General features: G+C 46.2%; 1 protein-coding gene across 2 annotated transcripts; it reads left to right on the top strand.

Annotated features, from left to right (window-relative positions):
• The first annotated feature begins 2,192 nt into the window (after window positions 1-2,192).
• Window positions 2,193-13,501, top strand: LOC116716435 (sal-like protein 3). 2 transcript variants are annotated; one of them, XM_032557272.1, is made up of 4 exons: window positions 2,193-2,891; window positions 8,897-11,512; window positions 11,591-11,931; window positions 12,867-13,501. In XM_032557272.1, the coding sequence occupies exons 1-4, from the start codon at window positions 2,804-2,806 to the stop codon at window positions 13,188-13,190; spliced, it is 3,369 nt and encodes a 1,122-aa protein (XP_032413163.1). In that variant the 5' UTR covers window positions 2,193-2,803; the 3' UTR covers window positions 13,191-13,501. The 2 variants fall into 2 exon arrangements, with proteins under 2 accessions (XP_032413163.1, XP_032413162.1); XM_032557271.1 differs by having other exon boundaries at window positions 8,894-11,512.
• The last annotated feature ends 307 nt before the right edge of the window (window positions 13,502-13,808 follow it).

The raw sequence follows: 13,808 nt of genomic DNA, 5'->3' as shown, positions 1-13,808 counted from the left end.
GCTGTGACACTAAACTGGAGGAGTTTCTTCAAAGCTGCATGAAAAAAATGCAGAATATTCAAAGTTATCAATTTTCATGCAATCAAGTCAATCAAATGTTTAGTTTATTTGATTTGTTTAAGATTATGGTTTCATCTTCTGCAAAGTAATGTAAGGAAATGTATTTCTTTCAAAATGGGTCCGAGAAACCTTTGGTCAATGCGCCGTCCAGAACCTGTTTCCAAGATCTGGACACAGAATGAATGATTTCAAATAGAAACAGATTTTATTTTGTGCGTTAAAGTCTTTGTTCTGAGGGTTTAATGGAGTTTTTTGTATGAAGTCTTCCAGCCTGTGCAGTTTGATGATCACTGAACTCATCATCAAATCTTCTCATTGCCTCTGATTTACATAATTCAGTCGTTATTTTAATCCATTTCCTGAAAATAAAACTTCTCATGTCTCCAGACTTATTGTTGTTTTGTTGGAGCGTCAGTCTTCTGGGAAAATGTCTTACAAAGAAGAAGAAGTTTATCAACATGATCTAAACCGAGCCAATCAAAGCTCTGCTGATCACTGTCACTCGACCAATCAGATTCATTTCCTCCAACAATCGGTCTTGTGAATCAAGCGTTGCTGCAGGAGTCAGCGTAGGATCTGGAAGAGATCATGGACAAGAAGTTTGGTTTTGATTGTGCGGGGCGACGCCTTACAAAGAATCGATATCGAATCAAGGAGGGTCGAGTTTCCAGATAAGCTCTGGACGCTCCGGCTATTCATCATAAGTCTGCAGGAACCGGATCGGTCAGAAGAAACGATAATCCAGCAGGAGAGACGACCTCCTTATCTCCTCACAGCAGGGAGCAGCAGACATGCGATCGATGCCAGGCTGCGGCGCAGAAACGCCAATTATCAGCAGCTGATTCTGTCCGGCATCTTTTAATGCAACAAAATTACAAGTTTGGGAACAAAGTCAGTGAAAGGGGATCCCAGCGCTGAAGTATTAGCAGACACTGTGTTCATATTGATTCAGTGATGATAGCAATGAGATAAAAATGAAGATGAATTATCATGTCTGACAACTTTTGCTCCTTAATTATTCATCTTTTCATCACATCTGAACTGGAACAAGATTCTGTTTTTAAACACATTCTAACTTTCTGAGACTAAATGCAGAAAAATGATTTCAACATAAATGTCTATGACTCATTCACCTCCAGCAAGAGACAACATCCTTCAATCTTTTGTGGATTGAAACCAGACAGAAGTCTGAAACCTGGGAGTAGTGATGACCTCTGACCTCTGCCCTGACCCTCCAGGGGTCTTGTATTATATTATATACATATATAATCCATTCCCTAACATTCTTGTATAATCTGTGCATATAGCTCCCATATTTATATTTATACACAATATCTATATCTCTTGCTGTAACCCCTTATAGTCCATACATACATAGTCTTGTACATCTGTAAATAAATATTTATATCTCGTAGAGCACTTCTGGATAGATGCAAACTACATCTCGTTGCTTGTACTTGTGACAGTGCAATGACAATAAAGTTGAATTCTATTCTATTCTATTCTATTCAGATCCACATAAAGCCGGTTCCACGGTGGTTCTTCTCCAAGCTGCAGAACATTTCCAGGACCAGAGACTAAAGTCTCAGATCAGAGAAACTCATCCAGGCTTTAGTTTAGTGGCTTTGATTCCTGCAGCAGCATCTTCACAGGTCTGATTGACAACCCAACGGTCCAGAACGCTGCTGCTGGGGTTCTGACTAGAACCAGGAGGATAGAGACACCATCCAGTTCTACACCACCCAGTTCTACAGTCCTTCACTGAGAGACTTTAAACTGTTAGATTTTACTGAACGATTACAGATCAGCACAGTGGTGCAGTTGGTATCTCTGCTGCCTTGCAGCAAGAAGGTCTGTGGTTCGAATCCCGACCCGGTCTGCATGTTCTCCTTGTGGATCAGTGGGTTCTCTCTAGTTCTATTAATCATTGCTTAATTAATTAGCCTGGTTTAAAAGTTGCTGATTGGACATTATTATTATTGTTATCCCATTTAGTTGTGCAAATGAGGGGCCGCATTCAGGCTGTAGGGGGCAGCTGGTGGGAGTTGGTGTGAAGTGAAGCAGCGGCTCCAGCAGCCTATCGCAGCCGGCCTCCGAAGAGCTAATGACGGCCTGGAGGCGGGGGCAGCGCGGCCCGCCGGAGCCTCACTCCCCCCGGGCTGCAGTCTGGGATGGGATCCAGCAGCGGACTGAGCGCCTCTTCACCCAGCCGGTGAAACCTGATCAAGTCAGCAGCTCCTGTTTGGTTTCAGGAGATTCCGGCCTGCTTCAGATGGGAATTGTTCTGAGCTCCGACCCAACCGTCCGGACCCAGCCGTCCGGAGGGCTGCGTCCCGTTTAACTCCGGCAGCTCAGAGGAGAAGATCCGGCTGGAGTTCAGTAGGAGCCAGAAGCAGGACAAAGGTTTGACCTGCTGAGGAGTTCGGGTCCAGCTCGGAGTGACCCGGTTCGGAGCCCCGCGGAGCTGTGCGTAAAACCCGCCGTGCACCGGACAGGAAGTGAACTAATTATGATCAAACCCTCATTTCAATATCTGCCGTGAGCTGCATGGACCGCAGCCAATCACCCACCGGAGGGCAGCTGCAGCCGCAGCCAGCATGATCCCCCCTCCATCATAATTACCCTGACATGCGCAATCTGCTCAGCGGCCGCCGAGCGCGCAGCCTATTTCACCGACCCCGCTGGCCCTGAAGGCGCCCAGTCAGCGCCCCATGCTCCGGCGGGAGGCGGCGAAGCGCGCAGCATGTCCCGCCGAAAGCAAGCCAAGCCGCAGCAGCTCCGCTCCGAGGAGGAGGAAGAGGAGAGCCGGGGCGCAGCGCGCTGCAGGACGGGTAAGAGTCCGGGGCAGGAGGGGTAAGAGTCGGGGGCAGGAGGTCAGGCGAAATGTTTCCACTGCAAAAAGTGTCAGAATAACAAACGAATCCATTATTTCTTGACTTTAAAAAGTTTTTCTAAAAAACTTATTTTCTTCGATTAACTGATAAACTCGTTGCTTTTTCTAACAGCAACATTTTACCAAGACAATTAATGCTACATTTAGTCCTTTATTAGTTTTAATTTTCTTTCTTTTCAATCTAAAATGTTTGTCTAATTTGTAAAAATAAATAATTAAAATAAAATAAATAAAAAAGAAAGAAAAATGTTTTCTTTCTGAAAACTGATTTCAGTTCCTCGGCTGAATAATTAACGATTCTCTCAAGCAAAATGAAATTAAAATGTGTCTCTGGTTACTGTTGTTTATTTACATTAAGAAACAGATTAATTTGCTAATAATCACACCTCACTATTTACAAATGATTAAATCATTTACATTTTTTTAATGTGGAGCAGTTTCAGTGAGGCTGGATCATATTTTAAACTTTGGAGTACAAATTCATAAAAATCTGATTAAATTGCATTATTTATATCAAATTATTTAATTCATCTGCTAAATGAAACAAACTGTTTAAATTTCAGAAACGTTTTAGGCATCATCTCTAGTAATTACAGAATATTTTGTATTCCTTGTTCAGTTTTATAATAATTAATTTACTCATAACCCTGGAGTTGAGATTTTGTAATTTATTGGTCATAATCCCAGATTTTTCAGGGCTTTTTTCAGAATTATATCTAACATCTTTATTTCTGGGAGGAGGAAGAGGAAGGCCTTTCTTCGGCCCGCTGACTTGACCTTTGTCCGCCTCTCCCTGGGAGTGACGAGCGGTCCGTGTCCGGATCAAAACACAGTTAGTGTGTGTGAAGCGTGGCCCTCTGGAGCCCGGGGCCCACGCCGCGCTGCAGCTCCAGGACGTCCGGCTCTCATCTCTTGACGCCAAGAGGATGATGAAGAAGAAGCCCTAAACGTGTTTGCTGCCCTGACCGGCCGCAGCAGTTGGAAATAAATTCCTGTTATATTTGGAAACCGATTTAAAGGCTAAAATCCAACCTGATCTTTTCTTTGTTTTATGTGGAAATAAATCCCAAACCTTGGAGAGAAAATGTGGAGCTGAAACGATGAAAGTGTTCGGACCACCCACCTGGAGACTCCAGAGCTCTGATTATTTCCCTCGGATGAGTTTAGCGCTGCAGCTCGGCTCTGCTGCGGAAACAGCTGAAAGCTGTCACTTTTTACTACTTTTCCTTCAATTTAAACTCAGTCTGTGCTGATCTGACTGAATGGAGCAACTAACTGTTAAATTTTACATCAACACACTTAGATTAAATCACTTTAAACTAATGTGTGTTTAAGCCAAAGAACACATTTTATATCTTATTCCAGAAGGAAAAACTCAATTTTCCAAAAATCTTCCAGGATTAAAGAAAACTGCATGTCTCTCACATTTTGTCCTCATTTTTCTAAACCATCATTTCTGAAGTTGCAGAACATGAAGCGATAATATTCAGCTCATCCTCCCATCTGCTCTGTTGTCTGTTTCCTAATGGAGCAACGTCTGAACAGATGCAACACTGAAATTATGAAATCTTGGCATAAATCATCAAAAATCAGCTGCAGGAATAGTTGACAAAATGAGATGAAGATGCTGAAATTGAAAGGACAGGAGAACGGACCTGCAGGCTTCGTTTGGAGCTTTTCCTCTTTCATTTTCAGCTGATGGCCTTCTGGTGTCTAAAGAAGTAAAACATTTGCAGACTCAGATCCGATCAAGTTGCTCCTGGTGCAGAACCGGAACTCTGGGAATGAAAGAAATGACTGAAACGGCCCAGATTCTGAAAAGCAGGCGGCGCATTGTTTTGGACCAGTACAAAGACTTAAATCTGCAGCTTTATTGACACCATCCCAACGTTTGTCCAAACTGCATACTGAGTTATGTAAATGCACAGAAAATCAATGCAAAGCTCGACATTTCATTATGTGTCTGAATGCAGGCATGTCGGCTAAATCCATCGATTTTTGGCGTTGATAATTTACATGAGTGGCTTAAAAACTTTTCTTTCATTTCTAGACTGTTATTATGAACTTTTCACAGCTGCAGCAGCTCATGTTGGATTTGGATTATGAAAAGTTTAAAACAAGCAGTTTGGGGAAGATGATATCTGTGATATGAATGAAGCAGATAAACAATTACAGTTTAGATTAAATATTTAGATTCTGTTTCACATTCAGTTTTAATAAAACATAACTTCTACATGTCTGAAAATAAACGTGTTTCCACACTATGAGGATCAGTCACCAGCTGTTGATCTGAGGCAACAAACTTGCAGCTAAAGAGACTTTTCTGCCTGAAGGATGAAGAATGAAGCAGCTTCAAATGTCTGGAACATTTTAAAACAAGAAGGTTTTCACTTCTTGGAAGAAATAAATGTGAATCAGGAGTTTTGCATGATAGATGCAAAACTCTGTGATTTCAAATAGTTTGAAAATATTTCTATTCTGTGCAACTCAGACGAATTGAGTAAAATCATAACTTAACATACATGACAGTTAGGTCAGCTGTAAAATATGCAGAACTTCTTTTTCTCTTTAATGAGAATGAAAATAAGTTAATGAATGTAGAACAACAAGATCATGTACTCCAGAAAACATTTTTCATATTTCTTGTTTCCTGGTCATTTGCAGGTTGAAGCATTTTGATGATAAACTGGAACATCGACAGTAAATCACCACAAAGTACTGATTTATGTCTTCGAAATGAGTCAGAACCCGTGAGATCACTGCAACAATCTGAGCATACAGTTGAGCTCAACATTATTAGTTCCTCTATGAAATTTAAAAATCATTTTCAAATATTTCTCAGGTGCCATTAAACAGATAAATGATTTTTCAGTACAGCTTTTCCAGACATCTTAGGTTTTATTTTGTGAAATTCTTGAAACAAAAGTTTAAAAAATACGACCATCAATAATATTAGCACCCTTAAGAACTGACATTTCGTTTAGCCAAAGCATGTTCTTTCACTTGGTAAAGCTCACAGAATCAATCAATCAATCAAGGTCAAACCAAGGGTCATCTTACATTTTTACAGAATAGAAAATCCTCAGAGCAGTGTGGTTCTGGTTCTGGTCGTGGAACACTGGACCAGCTCTACACCCTCGGCAGGGTCCTGGAGGGTTCTGGGACTTCGCCCAACCGGTCTACATGTGTTTTGTGGACTTGGAGAAGGCGTTCGACCGTGTCCCTCGGGGAGCCCTGTGGGGGGTTCTCCAGGAGTATGGGGTACCGGGCCCTTTGATACAGGCTGTCAGGTCCCTGTATGACCGGTGTCAGAGTCTGGTCCGCATTGCCGGCAGTAAGTCGGGCTCGTTTCCGGTGAGAGTTGGACTCCGCCAGGGCTGCCCTTTGTCACCGATTCTGTTCATTACTTTCATGGACAGAATCTCTAGACCAGCCAAGGTGTTGAGGGGATCCGATTTGGTGGCCTTAGGATCTCATCTCTGCTTTTTGCAGACGATGTGGTCCTGTTGGCTTCATCAGGCCATGATCTGCAGCTCTCGCTGGAGCGGTTCGCAGCCGAGTGTGAAGCGGCCGGGATGAGGATCAGTGCCTCCAAATCCGAGGCCATCATGGTCTTGAGCCGGAAAAGGGTAGAGTGCCTTCTCCGGATCGGGGTGTCCTGCCCCAAGTGGAGGAGTTCAAGTATCTCGGGATCTTGTTCACGAATGAGGGAAGAAGGGAGCGGGAGATCGACAGGCAGATTGGCGCAGCTTCTGCCGTCAAGCGGCGCTGTACCGGTCCGTCGTGGTGAAGAGAGAGCTGAGCCAAAAAGCCAAGCTCTCGATTTACCGGTCGATCTACGTTCCCACCCTCATCTATGGTCATGAGCTTTGGGTCATGACCGAAAGAACGAGATTGCGGATACAGGCGGCCGAAATGGGTTTTCTCTGTAGGGTGTCTGGGCTCTCCCTTAGAGAGAGAAGCTCAGTCATCCAGGAAGGACTCAGAGTAGAGCCACTGCTCCTTCACATCGAGAGGAGCCAGTTGAGGGGCATCTGGTCAGGATGCCTCCTGGACGCCTCCCTGGTGAGGAGTTCATGTCCCACCGGGAGGAGGGGAAAACCCAGGACACACTGGAGGGACGATGTTCCTCTGCTGGCCTGGGAACGCCTCGGGATTCCCCTGGAGGAGCTGGAACAAGAGGCTGGGGAGGGAAGACTGGGCCTCCCTTCTGAAGCTGCTACCCCGCGACCCGACCCCGGATAAAACGGAAGAAAATGGATGGATGGATGGATGGAAGGATGGATGGATAAAATCCTCATTAAGGTTTTGAGCTGTTACTTGAGAGAGCATCATGTCAGAAGCAAAAGAATTCAACTTAAACTTGAGAGAAAGAATTGTTCATGATTACAAAGCAGCAGAAAGATATACAAACTTATTGCAGCGTTTTCAAGAGTGAAGAAGTGGAGAGAAAAGCTTCATCTAGAAATTCAGAGCCACACAGTACTCAACCAGTCTGGCAGAGGGAGGAGGTGAAAGAATTCAAAGACTCTGAAAAGAAAACTAGTGAGATGATTCATAATTACATCCACCAGGAACTGTTGTGTCCAATCAGAAAGGCTTTTGAGCCTTTGTAGAAATGGACTGGCCAATGGATGAAGGCCAAGAGAAACTCTTCTTCTGCAGAGGAGAAGCCATGAAGCCAGAACAACGGACGCCCAGGAAACCTGGAGAAAGACTGCAAACTGAGGCTTGTGCTTTGCTTTGCTCAGACCAGACCACAGCACAGCTGTAGAGTTGGGACAAAGAAGGGACAGGGTTTACCCCAAAGAACACAGTCAAACATGGAGGTGGAAGTATCATCCTGTGGGGATACTGGAAACCTCATCAAGGCTGAAGGAGTAATGAAGAAAGAAGGACATGCAAAGATTTGAAAGGAAACTTCAAAAAGTCAGCAGCAAATTAGAATCTGGCGCATCACATCCAACATGGCAACCATCCAACATGACAACCATAAAACACGCAACATGGCAACCATCCAACATGGCAACCATCCAAAACATCCATCAATCCTGGTGAAGAGCTGTCTGTAGAAAACCAGGGTGGACATTACTGACTGGCCTACACAAAGTCCTGACCTGAATCCTATACTGAAAATCTGTGAATTCCACCAAAGACCAGGGTTCATGGAAGAAAACCATCAAATCTGAAGGAGTCTAAAGGATTTGCCAAAGAATGGACTGGAATATTAACTACAAAAAGTGACTGTATGCTGTCATCCAGCAAAAAGGACACACGCCTGACTATTAGCATCAGAGCGTCTAAAAATTTGGATCATTTAGGGATTTTAATTCATCCAACCATCAATTATCCTAACATGCTTATCCTTGCATTGAGGCTGGTTCCCAGTAAGTTCTAGTGCATATTTCCAGTTTACATGGAAACACTGAGGGTCTCTGGATCTTTTTGTCTACGTTCATAAACATCATAGAGATATGTGGATATAGACATGTTAGAGTTAATTTTTATCCATGATAATTTAGCAGGTAATGATGGAAGGTCAGATGAAATGAAAGTGCAAGTTAAATGTGTTGTTCAGCCAACATGACAGATAAAGAAGGGAAGGTGAAGCACAGCAGCTTCCTGAACTGAAGCTTGAAGCTCTGCTTTTCAACAAAACTCTACAATCCCCAGGCTCTGTGTAGTTAGGCCCAGATGCAGAGGTAGATCTCATTGGGTTTTCTGACTCCAGAAATCTCCTGTAATGTGAAAGAATCCAGACCAGCTGGTATTCCTAACCTCTTCAGGTGTCTACCTCAAACTGACCTCCAGCCTCAGTAACTTAAACAGTTCTGGGTTAGGAGCCTCAGTATGGACGGACCTGAAAGATAGAAATGAAAAGGTGAAGAGATGGTAATGAATGATGAGTTTTTCCTCCCTGACTCCTGTGTTTCCTCCTAGTAGCTGTCGGCCTAACTGTGGAGGTTGGAGAAGGAAGCAGAAGCAGTGAGGAGACGCACATCTGTGCCAGGTGTTGTGCTCAGTTCTTCACCTGGACTGACCTGATCAGGCATCAGGGAGTCTGCACAGAGGAGCCAATGGTGCTGGTGGTGAAGGACGATCTTCCTGAGGAGTCTCCAGGCGAGGCGTCCCCGCTTCCCAGCGTAGCGTCCAGCAGCTCCTCAGCGGCAGAGTCCATGGACGCTGCCTTCGAGCTGGCCAATGACAACGACAGTCTGGACCAATTAGAAGAAAGGAGGGATTGGGATGAAGCTCTGGAGCTGGAGGCGCCCAGCCCCCCTCCTCCTGCAGCCGGCAGGATGCCGGGGACCAACGTCACTCTGGAGATCCTCCACAGCACCAGGGTGGCGGTGGCCCAGTTCTCCCAGGGGATGAAGAGCAGCGGTCTGGGCGAGAAGGCCACTTCAGCAGCCATCCCTGTAATCCTGGAGCACCTGCTGGCTCTGCAGCAGCAGCAGGTCCATCAGCTGCAGCTCATTGAGCAGATCTGCAGCCAGGTCGCTGTCATGAAGCGCCAGCCGACACAAGCAGCATTAAACCCTGCTTCCAGGCCCGTGGCTCTGGACTCCAACCTAGGAGTCATCCCTCCTCCTATCCTGCCTCTGTCAGGAACTATGCCCTCCTCCATTAATGGACAGGCTGCTGTGTCTTTACCAGCTGTGCTTGAAAAGCCACAAAGTCTCCCGTCATACTCTTTCTGCGGAAAGTCCACCTTGATGTCCTCGTGCCCAGAAAGCTCCCCCCCTCCCATCTGCAGCAGCATGCTGCTTCCTCCCTGCAGTGACTCCAGCAGCATCAGTAGCTCCTCCTCCAGCCTGCCGTTTCTACCTCAGAGTCCTCCCAGTGGCGTCATCTTCCCCAACCCCCTGGCCAGCATTGCAGCCACAGCCAACGCACTTGACCCCCTGGCAGCTCTCATCAAGCAACGGAAAGGCAAACTTCCCAACCTGCCTCTGTTTGAAGCAAAGCCCAGCCCAGAGGAATCCTTCTTCAAGCATAAATGTCGGTTCTGTGCCAAAGTGTTTGGCAGCGACAGTGCCCTGCAGATCCACTTGCGCTCCCATACAGGGGAGCGGCCCTTCAAATGTAACATCTGCGGCAACCGCTTCTCCACCAAGGGGAACCTAAAGGTGCACTTCCAGAGGCACAAAGATAAGTATCCTCATGTCCAGATGAACCCCTTTCCTGTGCCAGAGTATCTGGACAACGTGCCAACCAGCTCTGGGATTCCCTACGGTATGTCTGTCACTCCAGAAAAACCTGTCTCCTCGTGGCTGGACAGCAAGCCATTGGTAGCAACTCTTCCTGCCACTCTAGCTCTCCCACTTTCCTCCACTATCCCCAGAGTTGGAGGCTCTACTGACCCAGTAAATGTACCAGCATTAGTTAAGTCTCCCTACCAGGCAGCTCCTGGTGAATGTGTATCTGATCCACTAAACCAGCGAGGCATCGAGGCAGGTTTCTCTCCTGTTCCAGAAACTGATGCCTCCAAAATACTGAAAACAGATGGGGTCCAGCTGCCTCTAAGCCACACTCAGTCACCAAGGGCTGACCCGGTTGGTGAGACACCCAGCCGGGCCACCACACCAGAACTCAACACCTCAGCATCTTTTGCCTCCAGCTCTCCGCCTGTGTTGCACCTCACAGATTCTCTGCAAACTTCCGAAACCTCGAAGCTTCAGCAACTGGTGGAGAACATCGACAAAAAGATCAGCGACCCCAACCAGTGCATTTTGTGCCACCGCATCCTCAGCTGTCAGAGCGCACTCAGGATGCACTACCGAGTCCACACCGGCGAGAGACCCTTCAAGTGCAAAGTATGCAGCCGGGCTTTCACCACCAAAGGGAACCTGAAGACCCATGTGACCGTCCACAGAGAAACCCCTCCGGTTCAGGTCCAGCACTCATGCCCAATCTGTGAGAAGAAGTTCACCAATGCAGTGGCTTTGCAGCAGCACATCCGTCTGCACATGGTTGGCCAGATACCCGACACGATGGAGAGACTGCAGGACATGGACAGCTACGAAAGTCTCAGTAGTAACGGCAATGAACTCACTGATGACTTCTTCATGGACGATGAGGAAGAGGAGGAAGAAAACATGGAGGAGGATATTAATTCACTTAAACCCTTCATCGTTGACTGCAGATCTCCTCTAAAATCCGAGTCCATACTGTTAGGTGCAGCAGTCCTGAACAGCCAAACGAGGATTATTGACACCTCAGTGGGTTCGAACCACTGCTTCATTGAAAAAACACTTTTAGATGGAGTCAGCAGCCTGCAAAGTGCTGATGGTGTTTCATCAGAGAAAAATATGGAAAACAGCCCCCATGCATCTGAATCCTCCTGTTCTCCACATGCACCAACATCTCTTCCTCAAAGTGTCTCTGAAGGCCTGGCAATCAGTCTCCTCCAGACCGCTGACACTAGCAAGCAGGAGGAGCTTCTGGCTGCTCCGGTGAAGAGAGAGCAGTCTCCAACATCAGCACCAGATCCAAGCAAAGCCTGGCTGAAGGACGAGAGTCAGTACAGAGTGTCCTTCCAGCTGAGCCGAGACAGAGGTAAAACTAATGTCACGTGTCTTGATGTCAACATCCTGAAAACGCTGCATCTTCTCACAGTTTTCTCTGTGCTTTCAGCTACAGATCAGAGCGTCTCCAGCCTGATCCACGGCTCGTCCTCCGGTTCCGCTAAAGCTGAAGTGAGCGGCCAGACTCAGCTGAACGGCATGATGGACGTCCACCACCTGCCTCCGTTCACCCTGAACATCTCTGCATCTTACCCGGCCGCCAGCAGCCCTCGGGCCGCCTCTCTGCTCGGTCTTCCACGGCGAACGCCCAAACAGCACAACTGCAATGCCTGTGGGAAAAACTTCTCATCGGCCAGCGCCCTGCAGATTCACGAGCGCACGCACACTGGAGAGAAACCGTTCGTCTGCTCTGTCTGCGGGAGAGCATTCACCACGAAGGGCAACCTGAAGGTATGCCGTCCTGTCAGAAACTCTGTTGAAACTCTATTGGTGCGTTCACACCAAACGCATTTCGTGCGTCTGCTTTACATTCAATGTGCAGGCATGCCGAGGGCGCGTCAGATGCGTCAAAATCACTCCAGCCATTGTTTTCCGTCGCCGGCGCGGCCTCTTTGTCGGACACATTGGACACCCTTGATGTGTCAAATGCTCCAAATGCTCCAAACGCTTCAAACACGGCGCAACGGGCCCTCAACGCGCCTCTGGTTTACTTTGAATGTAAACCAGACGCATTTGGTGTGAACGCACCATATAATGTGCAGCAACATCATTACTGTAACTGAGGGAAAGACTCTCACCTTAGTGAGATCCAATAAATAGTTAGTTTACCTAGTAAACTACGTTTTTTTGCAAATTTGAAAGAAAAATGGCAATTTTTTAAAAATGTGCATTTTCCAATATAAATTGTTGTTAAATATCAATCTACACCAGACTTTTTTTCCTTAGTTTAGTTTATCCTCTTTCCTTAGTTTCCAAATTTGACTGTTTTCCTATTTTGTTTCTTCTGTCCTTCTTACTTTTGCTCTGAACCAATCAGATCTGATCTATAGCTCCCTGGCTCAGAGAAAAGGTTAAAAACATGAAAAGAAAAAATTGAAATATCAAAAAATTAAATCCAAAGATTTTTACCCAAATATATTAAAATGTAGATACATAAAACCACATCCAAAATGATAAGTAATAGAACATTTATGTGAAATAGATTTCTTCTTATCAAGTCTACACATTTATTGGATATGTATGGATGGATGGATGGATGGATGGATGGATGGATGGATGGATGGATGGATGGATGGATGGATGGATGGATGGATGGATGGATGGATGGATGAGCAGCAGTTGCAGTTCTCTGGACGATGCGTTCACTGACCCTCTGTCCTCCTCAGGTCCACATGGGGACCCACATGTGGAGCGGGGGCCCGGCCCGGAGGGGCCGCCGGCTGTCGCTGGAGAACCCACTGGCGCTGCTGGGCGGAGAGGCCCTGGTGCTGCAGAAGGACCTGGCCAACCGGGCCGTGGACTCGGGGTTCTGGAACCGCTACGCCACGGCGATCACCAGCAGTCTGGCCATGAAGAGCAATGAGATCTCTGTGATCCAGAATCGACGCGTCTCTCAGCTCCACCCTCTGAGCATCGCCGGCGCCGGCCCGATTGCTGGACTCAATGGGACCGGAATCGACCTGGGAAGCAACCGGCATTTTTCATGCTGATTGACGACGGCAAAGAAATTGGAATCAATTAAAAATGAACTGAATGCTGAAAAAACCTCTTATGCAAATTATTCTAAACATTAAAACATTTGTCCATCATCTTTAAAAGACTTGGTTTCAGAGCAGAAGGAGCTGCAGTCCTGCAGCGGAGGAAAGACGTTCAGGTTGTTCCTGAGAATCCCTTCAGAGCTGCACACTGCTGCTCAGCTGGCTGGTGCAAAGCACACGCTGCATTCAAACACATCTGTTGTTCACTTTAAAATGATGAGACTGTCTCTGAGTCTGAACTGAATAAAAACATTAACACAGCATCTGTCCATTTCTGTGGCTCTCTGTGACTAACTGAAACCCTTTTTGTTTCCTACTGTTTGAAATCATTTCATTTACACAACAGCTGAGCAGAAAAACAGCCAAAAGTTACAATTACAGTTATATTATTATTTAACAAGTGATGATGAAGCTCAACATCACTTTAATTCTTCTGCTACAGAAAAAGAAGGTGCAAAAAAGACTCAGCAGTTTATAAAATGTGCTTGATTGTGGTGTCAGGGTGATAATCCCAGTCCTGTTTGGACCAGAACCACCCTTCAGCATCTAACCGGGTCACAGTAAGTTGGA

This window comes from Xiphophorus hellerii, unplaced genomic scaffold, assembly GCF_003331165.1.
Source record: "Xiphophorus hellerii strain 12219 unplaced genomic scaffold, Xiphophorus_hellerii-4.1 PGA_scaffold_57__1_contigs__length_250000, whole genome shotgun sequence".
NCBI lineage: Eukaryota > Metazoa > Chordata > Actinopteri > Cyprinodontiformes > Poeciliidae > Xiphophorus > Xiphophorus hellerii.
Note: the sequence above shows the minus strand (reverse complement) of the source record. Positions and strands in the feature narration are given on the sequence as shown.

What these genes read in the sequence shown, in the direction of transcription:
- LOC116716435 (XM_032557271.1), top strand. Translation starts at nt 2,804, where the DNA reads ATGTCCCGCCGAAAGCAAGCCAAGCCGCAGCAGCTCCGCTCCGAGGAG. An exon ending in CCAGCTGAGCCGAGACAGAG is followed by an intron (nt 11,513 to 11,590) that starts GTAAAACTAATG and finishes CTGTGCTTTCAG; the next exon opens with CTACAGATCAGAGCGTCTCC. An exon ending in CCACGAAGGGCAACCTGAAG is followed by an intron (nt 11,932 to 12,866) that starts GTATGCCGTCCT and finishes TGTCCTCCTCAG; the next exon opens with GTCCACATGGGGACCCACAT.